The 18,143-nt window shown below is 51.0% G+C and overlaps 1 protein-coding gene across 1 annotated transcript; it reads right to left on the reverse strand.

The window, feature by feature from the left end:
• Positions 1–14,718: 14,718 nt before the first annotated feature.
• On the reverse strand, positions 14,719–17,797 carry LOC136993016 (olfactory receptor 14J1-like; the record flags this gene model as incomplete). The annotated part of the gene is made up of 2 exons (XM_067303034.1): positions 14,719–14,826; positions 17,054–17,797. Coding segments are annotated over 2 exons (852 nt in total), but the record flags the coding sequence as incomplete, so codon positions are not given.
• Positions 17,798–18,143: the final 346 nt, after the last annotated feature.

An 18,143-nucleotide genomic window follows, 5' to 3' on the forward strand; every position in this document is an offset into this window, starting at 1 on the left:
AGGAATGTTCAGAGAAGAACGCAGGCTGTGATGGACCACAGCTGCCTCAAAGCAAGCAGAATTTATCTCAGCACAAAGGGAACCAGAGGGTGGCCTTTTTTTTAGGACATTCCAGACTCATGCAAACACCTGAAGGCTGGAAATAAATCCTTGCAGGAGCAGAAATAATTATCGGCAGAGGGAATGTGCACCCCACCTGCGCTGCAACTGGACTAGCAAGCCTTGCTGGTTTGAACCACTGGTTTGCTACTTTCCCCTTTCCCAGAGAAATCCAATCTGATAATGGAACACATTTTAAGCATAAAGAACTGCAAATGTGGCATGCTTCAGACAGAGGAGAGTAGACTTTTCACCTATGGTATCAACCTCCAAGTAATGGAGTAGTAGACAGATGGAGTGGCCGACAGAAACAACAGCTGCACAAGAGTGACTCTTCTCTCATAGAATACTTCTAAGTGGGGATCCCACTTGTGGGAAGTTGTAAGGTGGCTAAATAAGCGACAAACTCTTAGGGGAAGTCCCATAGATAAGGGGTTTGTGTCAGTAGCTGCCTGAATTCCTGTTAAAAGAGAAATAAAACCCCATCAAAGTCCTGGAGGTGAGGTTGTGGTTAAACATCCAGCTAAGGGATCAATCTGGGTGACTCTGCTCTTTTCCCATGGAAAAGGAGCATGGGATGCTGTAGACACTGAGGGGAGAAAGTTAACTGTAAGTGAGGCCTGGGTTATGTCCAAGACCTGGGTGTCTTCTCTTGCAGGGAAATGGGGTGTTACCTGCTGACTGTGGGAACACTGATAACTGGAAAAAAAAAACACCCAAAACATGTCTCTAACAGGTTCTGCCTTTTCATGCTGCCCATGGGACAACTTGGGTACTGAAGATCAGTCACAACCCATCTTCAAAACTATAGTTACAAGAGAAACACCATCTGTAATAGCACGAGGTTAAGGACTGATTGTAGGCAATCATGTTATACTAACCCTAAGAGCTAAAGTTAGTCTAAATGTAGCTCTATGTAGTAACGCACTGGATGGGAAGCTGCACATGGTTCTGACAACAGTGAGATGGGTACTCCAGACATGGAAGGCAACAAAAGCCATTGTGATGGGACCTATGGTTTTGACCAAATCACCACGCAGACTTCTGGTTAACTTCTCATATGACCGAACAAATGATGCCTTTTTTTGCACTATTTAATCCATCAGTATCACTTGGAGTAACCTTCCATCAACTTGACAGCTTTCTCAAGCAGAACACCAAGGTTCCTCAACGTTGGTTGGAAACTGAAAACTGGAAAACACTTAGAGGAAAGGGAAGGAACGATGATATATGATACAATGAACAGATTCAGTTAGTGAAAGTGTCCAGCGACAGAGCAGCCTGCCCTGAGCTGACACACATAGAAGCAGGTTTTCATTTCTTCCTCCCTGCAAGCAAACAATTGTTCCTTTGCTCTTCTCGAGAGACATCCCTGCTCCCAAGAGAGCCTTTCCCCAGGTCAGTGGCTGTGCTGGCCTGCCCAGCCTTTCTTGCACCCCTCCGCTCTGCTCCCCAGGTTGGTGGTGCTGCTTTACAGGGCCAGCAGGCTGTGGGGCCCTGGGGCGACTCCACACTGGCTGTGCTGGTCAGGGTAGGCCCGGCTGGTGCAGCATCACTGCACCTGACAACCCCCTCCCCAGGCGCCTGTGGCTGTGGAAGATGCTCAGAGCAATCACAAGACATTTCCAATGGTTCAGGATGGGATCAGGTGTGTCATTAGATCCAGCCATGGTTTTCATTGTAGGTGACATGAACCACCCTTGAGGCTGCCTTCCCTGTGCCTGAGGAGTCCCCATTGCCTCTCCTGAGATTGCAGAGTCCTGATTTTGTGCATTGCTAGGTTTGGCCCTTGACTTTGCGTGACTTCACTTGGTTTTGGGAGTCTCCAGTCACTGCCCATCCCAGGCACATGCTGTCCATGGAGATAGCCTCTGCTCACCTGGTGACTCCATATTGCCTTCCAGAAGCATGGGCATCTCTCACCAGCCCTCTAATATTTGAGACAGCCCCCAGCAGATACCACTTGAGCACTCACCCTCCCCAGGGCCACTGGGCAGCCCCAAGTGAGGGCTGAAACCAGCCCTCATTCCCTCACACATTCACCCTATGAGCGCATCCTGCTTAGCCCATGGAAAACCCAGGCACGGCAAAAGGGCTTTGACTTTGCGTGACTCCACTTGGTTTTGGGAGTCTCCAGTCGCTGCCCATCCCAGGCACATGCTGTCCATGGAGATAGCCTCTACTCTCCCGGTGGCTCCATATTGCCTTCCAGAAGGATGGGCATCTGTAACCAGCCTTCTAATATTTGAGACAGCTACAGATACCTCTTGAGCACTCACCCTCCCCAGGGCCACTGGGCACCCACAAGTGAGGGCTGAATCCAGCCCTCATTCCCTCATACATCACTTTACGAGCTCATGTTCATTAGCCCATGGAAAACCCAGTCACGGCAACAGGGCCTTTTTGGGTGCAATTCCCTGAGTGCATTCTTGCCTCCCACTTTGGAAGAAGAGCCCAGTCTTCAGGCAGTGTACTGATGAAATCCCCTTTTATTACAGAGATTCTGCAAGGGAGGCCAGCCCTGACACAGTGCTCAGCAGATTTACACAAAGCCTCTGATTCAGACAGATGGGGTTTGTGCCTCTGGAGAAGAGGGATGAATTCAGACGTTTGTGTAAAAACATGCTTATCACAGATAGACTGCCCCAACCACAAATGTTGCTTGAAATCACTTGTGAGGAGAGATGGGCATCTTATTGCTGCTGAAACAGCACCAACTGAACCAGTTTCTTCAGTGCCTCCTTGAGCTCCTTGTTCCTCATGCTGTAGATGAGAGGGTTCACTGTTGGAGGCACGACTGCGTACAGCATGGCCAGCACCAGATCCAGAGCCAGGGATGAGAGGGAGGGGGGCTTCAAGTAGGCAAAGGAGCCAGTGCTGACAAACAGGGAGACCACGGTCAGGTGAGGCAGGCACGTGGAAAAGGCTTTGTGCCGACCCTGCTCAGAGGGAATCCTCAGCACAGCAGTGAAGATCTGCACGTAGGACAGCACAATGAAAATGAAACAATCAAATGTTAAACAGCCACTAACCACAAGAAGCCCAGCTTCCCTGAGGTAGGAGTCTGAGCAGGAGAGCTTGAGGATCTGGGGAACTTCACAGAAGAACTGCTCCACAACATTGCCGTGGCAGAGTGGTATGGAAAATGTGTTCCCAGTTTGCAGCACAGCACTGAGAAAAGCACTGGCCCAGGCAGTTGCTGCCGTTTTGACACAAGCACTGTTGCTCATGAGGGTCCCATAGTGCAGAGGTCTGCAAATGGCAACATAGCGGTCATAGGCCATGACAGTGAGGAGATAAAACTCTGCTGTAAATAAAAAAAAGGAGAAAAAGACCTGGGCAGCATATCCTGAGTAGGAAATGACTTTGGTGTCCCACAGGGAATTGGCCATGGATTTGGGGACAGTGGTGGAGATGGTGCCAAGGTCCAGAACAGAGAGGTTGAGAAGGAAGAAGTACATGGGGGTGTGGAGGTGGTGGTCGCAGGCTACGGCTGTGATGATGAGGCCGTTGCCCAGGAGGGCAGCCAGGTAGATGCCCAGGAAGAGCGAGAAGTGCAAGAGCTGCAGCTCCCGTGTGTCCGCAAATGCCAGGAGGAGGAACTCGTTGAAGGAGCTGCTGTTGGACATTTGCTTCCTTGGGGCTTTGTGGACTGTCCAAGGAGGAAAAGACAGTGGCAAGTTAGAGCAGGCTTCTCTGAGCCAAACCCACTCTGTGTCTCATAGAAACCCCCACCTTTCCTCTGTCCTTTACTTTCACTCAGCTCCCTTTCTGCAGCTCTCTTTACACTGGCTGAGGGAGCCATGCGGAGCAGGGGCCTCTGCCCATGGGCTCCAGAGGAGTCATTCCTGCTCTGCTGGGGGGGTGTAAATGAAGGTGTCAAAACGACCCTGCAATGTGGTGGGATACCTGGGGATGGGCGCTGGGAGCTGGGAGCAGGGGATTTGGTCCAGGTACCAGTGGGAAGTTTCCCTGTTTCCCATGATGAGAGCTGAATACATCTCTCGTGGCAGCTGTGTCTGAAGGAGAAGACCCTTGTGAGGGATTCATCTCCCCCAGCCTTGCCCTCTTCAACAGAGGTGTCTGTATCTGAATCAGCCACACCAGCTGCCACTCCAGCAAGGCAGAGAAACAGTCAAGTGAAGGCAGGGCGTGACCTGACCCTTTCTAGATGTCTCTGTCCCAATGGGATAGACCCTGTCCTCGCACCCATTTACCATCTGTGCCCTTCCTGCAGGCACTGCAGAGAGAATGGGAAGTGACTAGCTCTGATGCACACATGCTGCAGCAGATTATGTCCACCGCGTATGTGGAAGGGCTGTTCAACTTTTGGAAACCCATTTTTCTCTGCAAAATGATCACTGGAAGAGTCTGAGGATATACATACACACACAAACACACACACACACACACACACACACACACACACACACACGTATGTTTATATTTTAGATGACTCCATCTCCCAGTGGGAGCGTTCTTTGAGGGGGTAGAAATCTTTGGCATTTCAATTGCTCTCAGCATGAGCCCTTGTACATCCCAAGAGGAAAAAAGGACTCGCTGTTACTTTGAATAGGGTCACGGGACCTGGTCTGTCCATGAGTCTTGCCCCTCACTGCCCTGCACTTGCACCTCACTCAGGGGAAGGACAACCACACTCACAAATTCCTCTAAGAAAGAAACTGGACACTGGACTGAGCTGGGAGCAGAGGAGTTCAGTTTCACAGTGAAGATTTCCAAATTCTTCGCTCTCTTTCCCAACATGGAGAGAGTGATGAAGAGTGTGACAAGGTTTCTGACTCACATGACCAGACCAGGGACTCTCAGATATTACAAAAACGCTCCAGGGAAGCTGTGCTTTTCCAGAGGGCAGCTTGCAGCTTGACAGCACAGCCCCGAGAAGCAGTCAAGGGTCCTAAAGATGGACTCTCCCAAAAGGAGAGTCAGCTCATTCCCCAACCTCATGAAATGCATTGCCAGGAGCCTCACAGGTTGGAAGGGGATTGGGGCTTCTCACTGCCAGGAAGGGAACACCATGCAGGACACACAGGGCCGGTGTCTTAACTGCAGCTGAACACCCCCAGAAGGTCTGAGAGAAACCTCAGCAAGTCCCTTCAACCCCACCCCAGCCTACAGACAGCACCACCATCACCTTCTTGGCCTCGTGAGGGTTTCCCTGACCTGTTCCTTAGAACCTGCAAGCACAGAGATGCCCCTGGAAAGGACCCTGCCTGTGGGAGGTTTGTAGAGGGCAGGAATGAGCACACGGAGGGTGGGAGGGGGTCTGTGAACACCGACCAGGAAAAGACATTGGGACAGAGAAAGAGCTGCCAGCAGGGACAGCTCCAGGCAGTGGAGATGGGCAGGCAGTGAGAGGGAAGTGCCAACAGAAACATTATGGGTGGATGGAGCTGAGCAAGTCATGGTCAGGCCCTGCAGTGCTGACACCTCCCTCAGGGAGCTCAGGTCTCCCCTGCAGAAACCTCCCAGTAGCAGGGCACTGCCCCAGGATATCTCTGTGCTTGAAGGTGCTAAGGAGCAGGTCACATAAACCCTGAGGAGGCCAGCAAAGGGGAAGCTGATGCTGTCTATAGACTAAGGGGTGGCTGGAGGGACTTTCAGAAGTTCCTAGCTGACACATTGGCTGCTCCTGGAAACTGTTAATGAGTCTCAGTCTGTTGTCCAAGCCTGACAGCTCCATTTCCATTTTCCCCTTGCCAGGTGGTAGGAAATGTAAAGCACCATGCCAGGAAATTGGCTTCTCTTTCAGGAAATCCCTGCCTTTGATTTCCTTTTGAAAAGTCCCCTCGGAAAAGTCCTGTGCATGAGCTAGAGCTATGAGCAGCCCTGACCCATGCAACACCCTCTCAATGGGAGAATGAACCTGCCCTGACAGAGGTCACTCCTCCCACCCAGAGCTTCTCCTAACAGTGCCATGATGAGCTCCCCGGGCAGGCTGAGTGCTGACCCTCGCAGGCGGTCACTTGCAGTCACTTAGACAGGAACGCAGCAACCTGGGGCACAGGGACAGTGCTCTGAATTAGTGAGCACAACAGAGGTGTGTCTGCATGGGAGCTCCTTGTCTAAGCTCCCGTTGTAATCACTGGAGATGGAGGGTGGGAGTCAGCTGGTCACACACAAACACCTGGTGACAGCTGAAGAGACAGAGGTGGTCTAAGGCATGTGCCAGTGTCTGCTTGTTCTGATGGAGCAATTACGACACCCACATCCTTCTAGAGCCTGAGGTGGGGACCAGGTGGGAAATTGCCTTGGCCATCTGAAATGGCCCTAGATGCCTACTGCTACTAGAGCTCCACTCACTATGAAGCTGAGACACAAGCAGATCTGTACAATGCAAACAGTGAATATAGTTCAGTGAAGACTCTAGATTCAGTATCATAAAGATAGGCCATAGGCAGGGCCATGGCCGATGCCTGTGGTGTCCAGCACAACCACAGGTCTCTAGCAAATACAGCATAGGACCTAGAGGAAAACCGTGTCCTTTTGGAGTGGTTGCTGGGAAAGCACCTGAAGGCCTCTCAGGTTTCCTACCAGGGCCCAAACAACTGAATCCCACCACTGCCTTCAGGCAAAGTCCATCCCGTCTACATCCAACAGTGTTGCATAGATGGGAGGCACATCACACCAAGGTCTCTACTCTAGTCTCTGCACTCTCAAACACTTCCAGCTATTCTCTCCATGAACAACTTCTCACCCCCAGATCATGTGAACAGGGACTGTGCTAGTGGAGTCCACAGGTTGGTTGGATCACAGGACATCCAGGCCCAGGGATTTTTTCAGCAGCACTTGTCCTTGCTGGAGATTGGTTCACCTCTGTCACAGGCCCCATGGTGCCTCAAAGTCAGTTCAGGCAGCAAACACCTCTCCTGCCATTTCTGCCAGCCCAGCACTGTTTCTGCCTGGCCTTGGGCACTGCAGGCTTTCCTCTCTTAGTGGGAAGCTCATTCCACTATTACGTTGCCACCTGCTATCTATGCCAGTGTGTCTCTGCTCTGGAGTAGGGCCACTGCACACACGGTGTCCTTGGCCCTTGGTAACATGTTTCACCATGACCGGTCTGCTCTCTGTGCCACAGTTGAGGCTCTGTAACCAAAATATACACAAGTGCATGCAGCCTGGGGCATAGGCTTGGCAGATGGAGATGCAGAAACAGGATAAGGGTGATGCTTTCCTGGATCTGGAAACTGTAAATGAGGAGGAACTGATCAGGGATGGGGTAGTGTCAGCCTTGCCTACAGTGATCATGAGAAAGTAGAGTCCCAAATCCTGAGGGGAGTGAGGAAGGACACTAGCAGAGTACAGACCCTGGACTTGAGAGGAGCAGACTTTGACCTGTTCAAAGGAGTGATGGGGGATCCCACAGGAGGCAGCTGTCAAGGGCCCAGGAACTCAGGAAAGCCAGCAGGACTTTAAAGACAGTACCTGCCAAGCACAAGGATGGTCCATCCCGTTTCTCAGTAAAACTAACAGATATCTCAGGGGACTAGCTTGGCTAAACAGGGACCTCACACCTTAGCTCCAGGGTGATAGGGCAGCATACAGAAGGGGCAAGGAGGGAGAGGCAAAGGAGGCATTTGGAAATATTGTCCAAGGTCATAGGCTTGGTGTTAGGGAAGAAAAAGCTCCCCTAGCACTGACACTTGCAGGGGATGTCATGGGCATGAAGATGAGCTGCTACTGCTTCCGTAAGAATCAAAGAATAAAAAAAGAAAATGTGGCCTCACTGCTAAATGGGACAGGGAATCTCACAGCAGCAGCTGCAGATAGGTTTGAGCAAATCAACCCCTTACTAGCTTCTGTTGCCACAAGCAAGGTCTCCTGGGCTGTGTGTTGAGTGGGGACTCCAGAGGAGAAAAGCAGCCAGCAGTGGACAAGGCTAGTGAGGGATTACTTGTGAGAACTCAAACTATACAAGTCAATGAGGTCGGATGGGCTGCAGCTAAGAATGCTGTGAGAGTTGACTGCTGTCCCTGCAAGGCCACTCGCTCTCATCTTTGAAAGGTTGTGGAGATGGGGTGAAGTCGCAATGACGGCAGAAAGGCAATTGTTACATCCATCTTCGAAAAAAGGCCACAAAGGCAACCTGGGGAGCTGCAGGCAGTTCAGCCTCCCTTTGGTGAGGAGAGAGTCATGGAATGAATCCTCTCAGATCACATTTGTGGACACATGAAGGAGAAGCAGGTGCCTGGGAACAGTTAGCATGGATTTACCAAGGGTAAATTCTGCCTAACCAACCCAGTTTACCTCTATCATTAAAAAAAATTGTATTTGCAGATGGAGAAGAGTAAATGTCCTTTACCTAGACTTTGCAAGGTGTTAGATATCATCTCCCACAATATTCTTGTATGCACGTCAGAACATTACAGACTAGATGAGCAGACAACTGAATAGGTAAAAAGCTGCTTGAATGACCAGAGGGTGGGAGGGCAGTGGTGAATGGGTAGTACTCTTCCTGGAGGCCAGGGAAAAGTGGAGCACCACAGGGTCTCTCCAGGAAGTTGTCCTGTTTATCAACTCTTATTAGTTACATGGAGGATGCAACAATCATCCTCCTTGTAGATGACGCCTAACTGGAGGTGGGGGTGTGGAGGGGGGCAGTCCTATGCTTGAGGGCTGCCATTCAGAGGGACCTAGACAGGCAGGAGGAATGGGCTGTCAGCAACCTCATGGAATTCAACAAGGACAAATGCCAGGGCTTGAACCTGCTAGAAACCACTGTGTTACAGGCTGGGGCCTGAGGGCCTGGGGAGCAGCTCTGTGGAAAAGGACGTGAGGGTGCTGGGGGACAGGAGGCAAAACATGAGCCAGCAGCGTTCCCTGGCAGCAAAGAAGGCCAGAAGCATCGTGGGCTGTATGAGCAGGAGCACAGGCAGGAGGTGGAGGGAAATGGTGATCGCCTTCTAGTCAGTATTCATTAGACACCATCTAGAACCCTGCATCCAGGTTTGGGTTCCCAGAACAAGAAAGAGGTTGATAACTGGCAGCGAGTCTGGCCGAGGGCCCTCACAACAGTCAGGGAGCTGCAGCACTTGCTTTGTGAGGATGCATTGGAACTTGTTGCCCAGACAGCGCTGTGCAGTCTCCTCCTTTGGAGGTTGCCAACACTAGACTGAATGAAGCCCAGAGCAACCTGCTCTGACCCCAGAGTTGACCTTGCTGGGAGCAAGGAGATTGGGCTGGAGAACTCCTGAGGTTCCTTCCACCCTGAAGGAGTCCATGGTTCTTTCCACTCTCAATCTTCTCCTGTGGATGTCAGGGAAAGCGCGCAGGTGCCCTGTGACAGTGGAAGCAGGCCAGCTTTCTTGTCCTCCTCCAGTCAGAATTGTTCAGATGCAGGGCTTCTTGGCAGGAATCCCCAAGACAGCCCTGATCACTCCTTGGCTTCACTTTTAGTTTCCTTTTTTTTTTTCTTTCCCTGCTCCTAAGTCTGTCTCTTTTACCATTCTGATCCCGTCCCCTACTGCCCACACCACCCCTGCTCACCCTTAGCTCATTGGCCCTGGTTTGGTTTGTTTGTTTATTGTTTGTTTTGTTTTATTTTGTTTTATTTTGACACAGAGGAGCTTCAGTCCAGAAGAAACTTGAGAAATTCAGGTGATTTGGACAACAAATAGCTCTTGAAGATTTACAAGAGAAGTGTTAACTCCTGTGCCCAAGTGGGAATTCTCCTGTCCATGAGGAGAGGTTGAGGGACCTGCTTTTCTTTATCCCACTGAAGTGGAGGCAAAGGGCAGTAGAGTAGGAGCCTGATTGCATGAAGGGTGGTTTCAGAGATGATGGAGCTTTTCTTGTTAGGGGGAAAGAGCATGAGAAGGGGAAAGAGCTGCATACTGCATCTTGAGAGGTTCAGAGTGGACTTCAGGTCAAAAGAATGTCACTCGTAGGGCAGTGCTGAGGTGCAACACGTCACCCAGAGGGAGTCTGTGATCAGCCCCTGGCTCGGTGTTTCAAGGAGAAGCAAGTGAGGACAGGAAGACATCAGGAGAGGCAGGGAGATCCCAGGGTGAGAGCAAGGTGGGGAAGCAGCTTGGGTGTGTACATTCTGCAGGGAAACAGGCACAGGTGTGCGAAAGCACAGGACAGCCTGTGGTGGAGACGGTCGAGGGCACTGCCAGGGCTGAAAGCTCCCAGCACAGCTAGGTCTTTGTCCTTTTGGCTATGGCTGGTGTCTCTGACACTGAGGCCCCCGAGAAGATGCCATTCCTTAAAGCACTGTGGCCTTGCTGCCTCCTTGTCCCTTGGGAGACCAGAAAGTGCCATATCATGGTCCTACATCTAGCATTGTGCACCTCCACCCTCAAACTGCCCCCAGGAAGAGCCCTGAGCAATGTGGGATGGAAAGCATCACCCTGCCCAGGGACTGGCTATCAGTGCCTGGTCACTCTGCTTCATAACACACATCAAGGTTGACTTGGCATCACAGACACCCTCACATTGCCTTTGCCTACCTGCAATCAGGGCCTCCAACTTTCAGCTCTAATCAGCCCCAGGGAGCCTTTGTTGATTATGGCCCTTGGTGGGACCCATTATGCTCCAAGAAACTTAGAATTTTCTTCTGACTTTAACTTCTTGAGAAGTTGCTTCAGCCTCCTGTCAGTATCTGAAGTTCATGGGCTCAGCCACAAATACACCGTGGGGTCATTAAAATACAAAAAAAAAACCCTAAGACCTCTTTCCATAACTTTCTTCAGTTTGTCAATTATTGTGTGGTTAACTGGAAAGTTTTCAGGAGTGTATTGAAATTAGGCAGATTTCAATGAGCACGCGAAAAGAAAGATGTCTGCTTCTTAAGCTTTTTCATTCTTCAGTTCTCAGAATAAGTCATACACACATTCTCCAACTGATATTGATTCGGAGTGTCTCCTAATGAAGTCAGGGCATGTAGGCAAAGCAGTATTTTTGACAGGAGACCTGTATGGAGAACCTTCCTCCCCAGCTCCCCAGCCCTGCCATTTCCCTCAGCAGCCACTGGGGACTTCACATCACTCTTGTGAAAAGTGAACCTTTTGCCACTCAAGGCTGTAGCTGACTGGTACAGCTCATGTGCACCAATTCCCACTTGCTTTCCTTCGAGAACTAGCTGCAGACAGACACAGAAGGGTTTTTCTTATTGCAAACAAACAAATTATATTTTGGAACAGTTTAATAAAAGATACAAAAGAGCACTCCTCAACTTTATGGTAAGTCCACGCTGCCTCCAGTGAGGTCCACTGCCCACAAGGCATAACCTTCCTTGAAATGTTTTCCACACGTAGATAGGAAAGGATAGACAAGAAACACAACAAAGGAGCTGGCTAAAGAGACAAGGAGACTGCTGAAAGACGAGGCAAGCTTCAGACTCCCAGAAGCTCAGAGCACCAACTGGAGAGTTGAGAGGTACCTGAAAGGATAAAGAGCAAGTGTAGGAGGAAAACTGGGAAACTATGGAAAGTGCATATGTCCAGAGAGTCTGATGCAAAGATGCCTTTAGAAATGACCAATTTAATCAGGACATGTGGAAATATGTGAGAGATCACTGAGATTTTATCCTCAGCCTAATAGACAGAGCAGTGGAAACACAAGGTCAAGGACAGATCAATATTTCTCCTCTCCAGATTAACACCATTCCTGAAGATTTCCACCATTTCATCATGTTCATTGAAGTAGACTAAAATAATCACCGATGGGCCCTCTCTAAGCACTGAAGGAAGACTCATTCCAGCATTACAGATTGTCTCATCGGAGCATGGTTATGTGCAAGAGGTGGAAATGTCCGGCTCTGGAAGCCCCGATTCCCATCTCTTAACTAGGCAGGACACACAGAATGGGGCAAGAAGGGAGCTCATTGACATCTTGCCACACTCCCTTTTCATTCCCTTCAGAGTGAACAAAGTGTGACTTCATTTTTGGGGACAACAAGGAGGAGGCTGATCTCACTCCAGGCCAGACCCCATCAGTGCAGATGTCTCTGTCAAATACAGTTCTCTGCACTTCCCTTTCTCGTCCAAAGAGGGAACTAAGTTGTCTCAGCTGAGTTGCTTTGAGATACCTTTCCTAATGCCAAGCTCATGTCCCACAGGAGCCGCCTCCAAAATTTCCAGCACCACATGGCAACACAGCTACCCCAGGTCATCTCAGGCACCAATAGCCTCTCTATGTGGTCAAATGAATCAAGCCCCAAAAGTGGATCCTAGTCCTAAGTTGAGATCTTCTCAAAAAATAACTCAATGCAACAATTGACAAGAAATCCTCTTTTCCAAAACTTCACACAGTTTTTACCATTGCCAGATATTTTTTCTTTCTCATTAATTGGCAGCACCATGTTCATGCACTACAGGAATTAGCCTGTCTATGCAAGTGTGTATATATATATATATATATATATATATATATATATACACACACACACACACATTATTCATCAAAATGCATTTGCTACCAACTCTCTGAATGGAGAAACTTTGTTCGGAGGAACGACTTTATTTAAATCAACATGTTCCAGCTCTCTTATTCTGCCTCTATGTCCTTCCTTCTTCCTCTCACTATTCTCCCTTTACAGAGCTCTCCAGGGAAAGATTCACTGAATCACAGCACTTAGGGTGGACGAGACCTCTGGACATTACCTAGTCCCAGCTGCCATGGTCAATGCAGAGGGAACTAGATGAGGTTGCCCAGGGGCTTCCCCCACTTATGCATTGGCCACAAGGGTGCTGAGAGTGCGCTCCATCCACTGTGTAGGCCATTCATCAAGATGTTAAACAGTCCTGCCCCACATGTTGATCACTGAGGGATGCCGCTAGTAACTGGCTGCCACTTGGAACTTGTACCACTGATGTCAGTGTTTCAGCCTGATGGTCCATCCAGTCTTCCACCTGCCTTCTGGTCCATTGATCCAGGGCAGAGCTCAACAATTTGCCTATAAGGAGACTTGGGGGGACTGTGCAAAAGGTTTTGCTTATGTGAAGGTTCACAGAATCCCCTGCTTTCCCCTTGTGCATGCAGGCATTTATCTTATGGTGGAAGGCAATCAGGTTGGTCAGGCATGCTTTCCATTTCCCCTTGGTCAACGCATGCTGCCTCTTCCAGGCCTTCTCCTTCCTATGCTTGGAGATGGTTTTCTGTCCAGGAAGGAGGATTTGCTCCATCACCTTCCCAGGGACTGAGAGGAAGGTGAGCAGCCTGTCATTGCCCAGACCCTCCCTCTTGCCCTTCTGCAAAATGGGTGCGATGTCTGCCTTTTCCCAGGCATTAGGAACCTCCCTGATTACCCTGACATTTCATAGACAATTGGGAGCAGCGTTGCAGTGACTCCAGCCACCTCTCCCTGCACCCTGGGGTGCTTCCCGTCAGGTCCCATGCACTTCTGTGTGCCCACTGGGCAAAAGTCCTCCCCAGCTGCATCGTCCTCTACCACAGCTGAGGCTTTGCTAACACAGATGCTGCCAAAGGACTCGTGGGCCAGGGAGGCCTGGCAGTAGACAAGACCAGGAAAAGACAAGGTGAAAGAGGCAATGAGTTCCTCAGCCTTTCCCCTCTCTTTGTCACTACGTCCCCTGCCCCACTGAGCAGGGAGAACACATTTTCCTTGCCTGCCTGCCTTGTACTGCCAATGTCCCTACAGAAGTCCTTCAGGTTACCCTCCCCATCCCTTCCTAGCTCCAGCTCCAGCCCAGCTCCAGCTGTGCTTTGCCTTGCCTAACTCCATCCCAAACAAGATGAAATCCTCTCTGCTGCAGTCCAGGGTGGTGACTCTGTTATTCCTCTTACTTCCCCACCATCTCACAGTCAGTGCTGTGACAGACAACCTCCACGTTCACATGCCCATCCAGGCTGAGCTTCAGGCAAGAAACCAAGGGGAGGGTGGCACCATCTACTTAGAGGCACGAACTACAGAGGTACAGAAATCACACCTCAGAAAAGCTTGCTGTTCTCCCTTCACCACTGAGGGGATCCAGGCAATGGCCTTTCAGGTGGTTAAAGGTGGATGCAAAGAATTTCCGGAGTAATGTTGATTTGCCTGAGGCAGTGCCTCCCAGGCTGCCTTACAGTCAACAGGGAGGAGGAGGTGGTGTTCACCTGCCTTCTTTTAGATGGTCACATAAAGCACAAAGGACTCCTGTCCCAGAGACATTTGGTCTGTGCTTGAAATGGGGCCTGAGATCATAGGCGTTCAGGATAATTCAGGTTGAAGGGACCACAGAGGCCTGTGGTGGAACCTGCTGCTCAAAGGAGAGTTAGATAGAGGGTCAGAAACCAAAAAATGCCACTGCCAAAGGACTTCTGGGGGTAATAGAGAAGGAGAAGGCAGTAGAGGGTTGACGGGTGATACCATAGACGAAAGGGTTTTTCTCCTTCTCCTGAGAATGAAATCCTCAGCTCTCCAAAGAGAAGAAGCTGGTACACTAACTTTGCCACTAACATGGAGGTGGAGAATCTCCTGAGTCCCTTACAGACAGAGGCTGCTCCAAAGGCCACCAACCCAATGGCACCAGACCACCAGGCATGCCTGCCTTGTTGCTGGGCATCCTCCAGCCCAGCGCAGGAGGTGTGCAGGGAACAGAGTGGGGTCTGCAGCCTGCAGCTGTGGCCACCCAGCAGGTGTGGTGGGACCCTGCTCCTCTAGATGAGACTGGGCTCTCCTGCATTTCCCCAATGTGAGGCGTGCGTCCCCTGAAGCTGGGAATACAGCCCGGCAGAGAGGGCCAACATGGGAAACACAATCTTGTTCTGGGTTGTGAAGAGAGAGGGGAGGTCAGAGGGGGATCTGCTCATGCCCTGGGCACTGATTCCCTCCTTGCAGCCAGTACAGCCCTGCTGATGCCCTGTAACCTGTGAGTCTGGGAAATGGGACTCCGATCTGCTCTGGCTCTAAAGATTTCTCAGTCCTTAAGACCCAGGATGCAAAGCACCGGTCTGGGGACACCTCAGCAGTCGAAGGGCCTGAATGCCTGGTGTGTTCCTGAGAACTTCTATGTAGTCTCCCGGCACTGCTTTGACTCCTGTTGCCCATGGAGCAGAGACTACTTTTGAGGATGAACTTGCTCACTGTGTGGCTCTGAGGACAGGCTTGACCAGGCAGTCCAAATGCCAGCAAGGCCTCAACCCCACAACAGTGTCCCCTGCCCCTCACTCTGCCTTCCAGCCCCTTCCTCCTAGAGGATTTGGTTTGGGAGGGACCACCAGAGATCTCCAGGACCATGATCTGCTCTAAGCTGGGCTAACTTGACAGATCAGGTTGGTAGGTTTTTTCTCCAGAAGAATTTCTTAAATTCTCCTGTCCCCTGCCCCAGTACTGCTCAACTACCATGGATATTTCTGTATTTTTTTGTTAAACTCTTTTGAAATTTCCCTTACTGCATCTTCTCCTTGTTGTCTCTTGTCCTTTCGTCCCCTTGGCCCCCACCCAGACCATCCCACCAGCTTTGACTTAGGACGATCACAGCCTCACCTCCAAGCACAGCGTTGCTCGGATCTCCTGGGACCAAGCAGGCAGGCCGTGGTGGCCATCTCCAAGCAGAGCTATGTGCTGCAGATCCCTATGTGGTCTTAGATGAGAACGTATGGAGACATAACATGACCCAGGGCAGAGCCTGTGGGCCGATGCAAGGGCTGAGCCAGGGGCAGCAAGCATGAGAAGAGAAGACCTCCAGCAGCTCCTCTCCACACCTGGGCAGGGAGTGACACACTCGACAGTGCTCATGAGAGAGGATAGTCACACAGGATGGGGGGCATTGTGACCTGCGGTGCTTGGCACCAACCATCTGTGCTGGGTCTGGGAGTCCTGGCAGGTGGTGCTGGTGGCTGTAGCCCTTGAGAAACCGCCAGTCCTACTAGCAGCAGTGAGTCCCCTCCATGACTTTTGGGAGCTTCTGGAGTGTTATGGCTCCCATCAGCACCTCATGCCTTCACTGGACCAGCCCTGCTGCCCTGCATGTGTCCCCACGGCCCAACAGTGCAGGCACAGCACAGGGTTTGTTCTGGGGTGGGGAGACATCCCTCCAGCATGGTCCCCATGACAGCCCTTGGTGCCCTGTCCCCCATGGCCCTCCTGCCTGGCAGCCTCCCACCAGTCCCCAGACCCTGCCCAGTCCTGTTCCTGTCCCCCCAGGGTTAGCAGAAGGCCATGCTCTGGGGTCTGCTGAGGTCTGAGCCCGCAGAGAGGCCAGGCAGGGCTGGCCATTCCCCCCATACAGGTGCTCAGCCCAGCAGGCAGATGGAGCTGGTCACATTCAAAGATCACCCCTCACCAGGACCACAGGGAAAGGCCAGTGCTGGAAAAAGCGGGTATGAGAGGCTGGGTCTGGGAGGACTTTCCTGGGAAAGTTTCTCCTCTCTGTTCATGCAGTGACAAGCGGGGCTGGATCTGTGTTCTGACAGACTCTGTTTGAGGCCCACCATGGGAGGAGGATAGTCTACATGGCCCCAGGACCTCCTCTGCATGCTCCCTGCCAGCCCTGCAGAGCACCCAGAAGAGGGCTCGTCCTCCCAGGGATTACAGCTGGACATCCAGTCCTCCAGCTGAGTGTGGAGCCCTGTTTGGGGGTAACTTTTGGGGTAACGATCAGCATGCGGAGTGGGGGAGATTGTCTCAAAGAAATGTGCTGGGGACAGGGCGTGACAGAGAGCAGCTTTGGAGGAAGAGTAATCCTTCAAGCACTGCACTGGGTAGAACCTACTTTATTACAGAGATACTGTGATGGAGTCAGCTCTGAACCAGTGCTGGACACAACTTTATATGGGCACCAGGTGAGACAGAGCAGTCTCAGTAAAGGTGGAATGATTCCAACCATTTGTGTAGCAACACAGATAACAAGTGCTACTACTAATAGTAATAAAAGTCATAATGAAAATAAAGTTAACAAAAAAAGCTCAGTCTTGGTACAGGACGGAGGGGGAGTCATTTGTGGAGAGCAATGCCGATGTTACCACTGCTGGAAAAGGTCCATGAAATCACTTTCCTCAGGGCATCTTTGAGCTCCTTGTTCCTCATGCTGTAGATGAGGGGGTTCAATGTTGGAGGCACCACCGAGTACAGGACAGCCACCACCATATCCAGAGCTGGGAAGGACAGGGAGGGGGGCTTCAGGTAGGCAAACATGTCAGTGCTGACAAACAGGGAGACCACAACCAGGTGCGGGATGCACGTGGAAAAGGCTTTGTGTCGTCCCTGCTCAGAGGGCATCCTCAGCACAGCAGTGAAGATCTGCACGTAGGACAGCACAATAAAAACGAAACACCCAAAGGCTACACAGGCGCTAACTGCAAGAAGCCCAACTTCCCTGAGGTAGGAGTCTGAGCAGGAGAGCTTGAGGATCTGGGGGATTTCACAGAAGAACTGGTCCATTGTGTTGCCTTGGCAGAGTGGTATTGAAAAGGTGTTAGCAGTGTGCAGCACAGAATAGAGAAAACTAGTGCCCCAGGCAGCTGCTGCCATTTTGACACAGGCTCTGGTGCCCATGAGGGTCTCGTAGTGCAGGGGTTTGCAGATGGCAACGTAGCGGTCATAGGCCATGACTGTGAGTAGAGAATATTCTCCTGCAAACAAGAAGACAAACACAAAGACTTGAACAGCACATCCTGAGTAGGAAATGGCCCTGGTGTCCCACAGGGAATTGGCCATGGATTTGGGGACTGTCGTGGAGATGGTGCCAAGGTCCAGAACAGAGAGGTTGAGGAGGAAGAAGTACATGGGGGTGTGGAGGCGGTGGTCACAGGCTACAGCTGTGATGATGAGGCCGTTGCCCAGGAGGGCAGCCAGGTAGATGCCCAGGAAGAGTGAGAAGTGCAAGAGCTGCAGCTCCCGTGTGTCCACAAATGCTAGGAGGAGGAACTCGTTGAAGGAGCTGCTGTTGGACATATTGCTATGTCCATTCATGGGGGACTGTGCAAAGAAGAAAAGACATTGAGAAGTTAACAGAGACTTTTCAAGCAAAGAAACCCCCAAATGTTGCAGTTCTCTCTTTGAGCTAGGGGATGATCACACTCATATGTTGCCCTAGAAGTAACCAGCCCCTGCTGAGAGCACGAGTCCAGTTTCAAAGTGC

This window comes from Apteryx mantelli, chromosome 11 (assembly GCF_036417845.1).
Source record: "Apteryx mantelli isolate bAptMan1 chromosome 11, bAptMan1.hap1, whole genome shotgun sequence".
In the NCBI taxonomy this organism is placed as follows: domain Eukaryota; kingdom Metazoa; phylum Chordata; class Aves; order Apterygiformes; family Apterygidae; genus Apteryx; species Apteryx mantelli.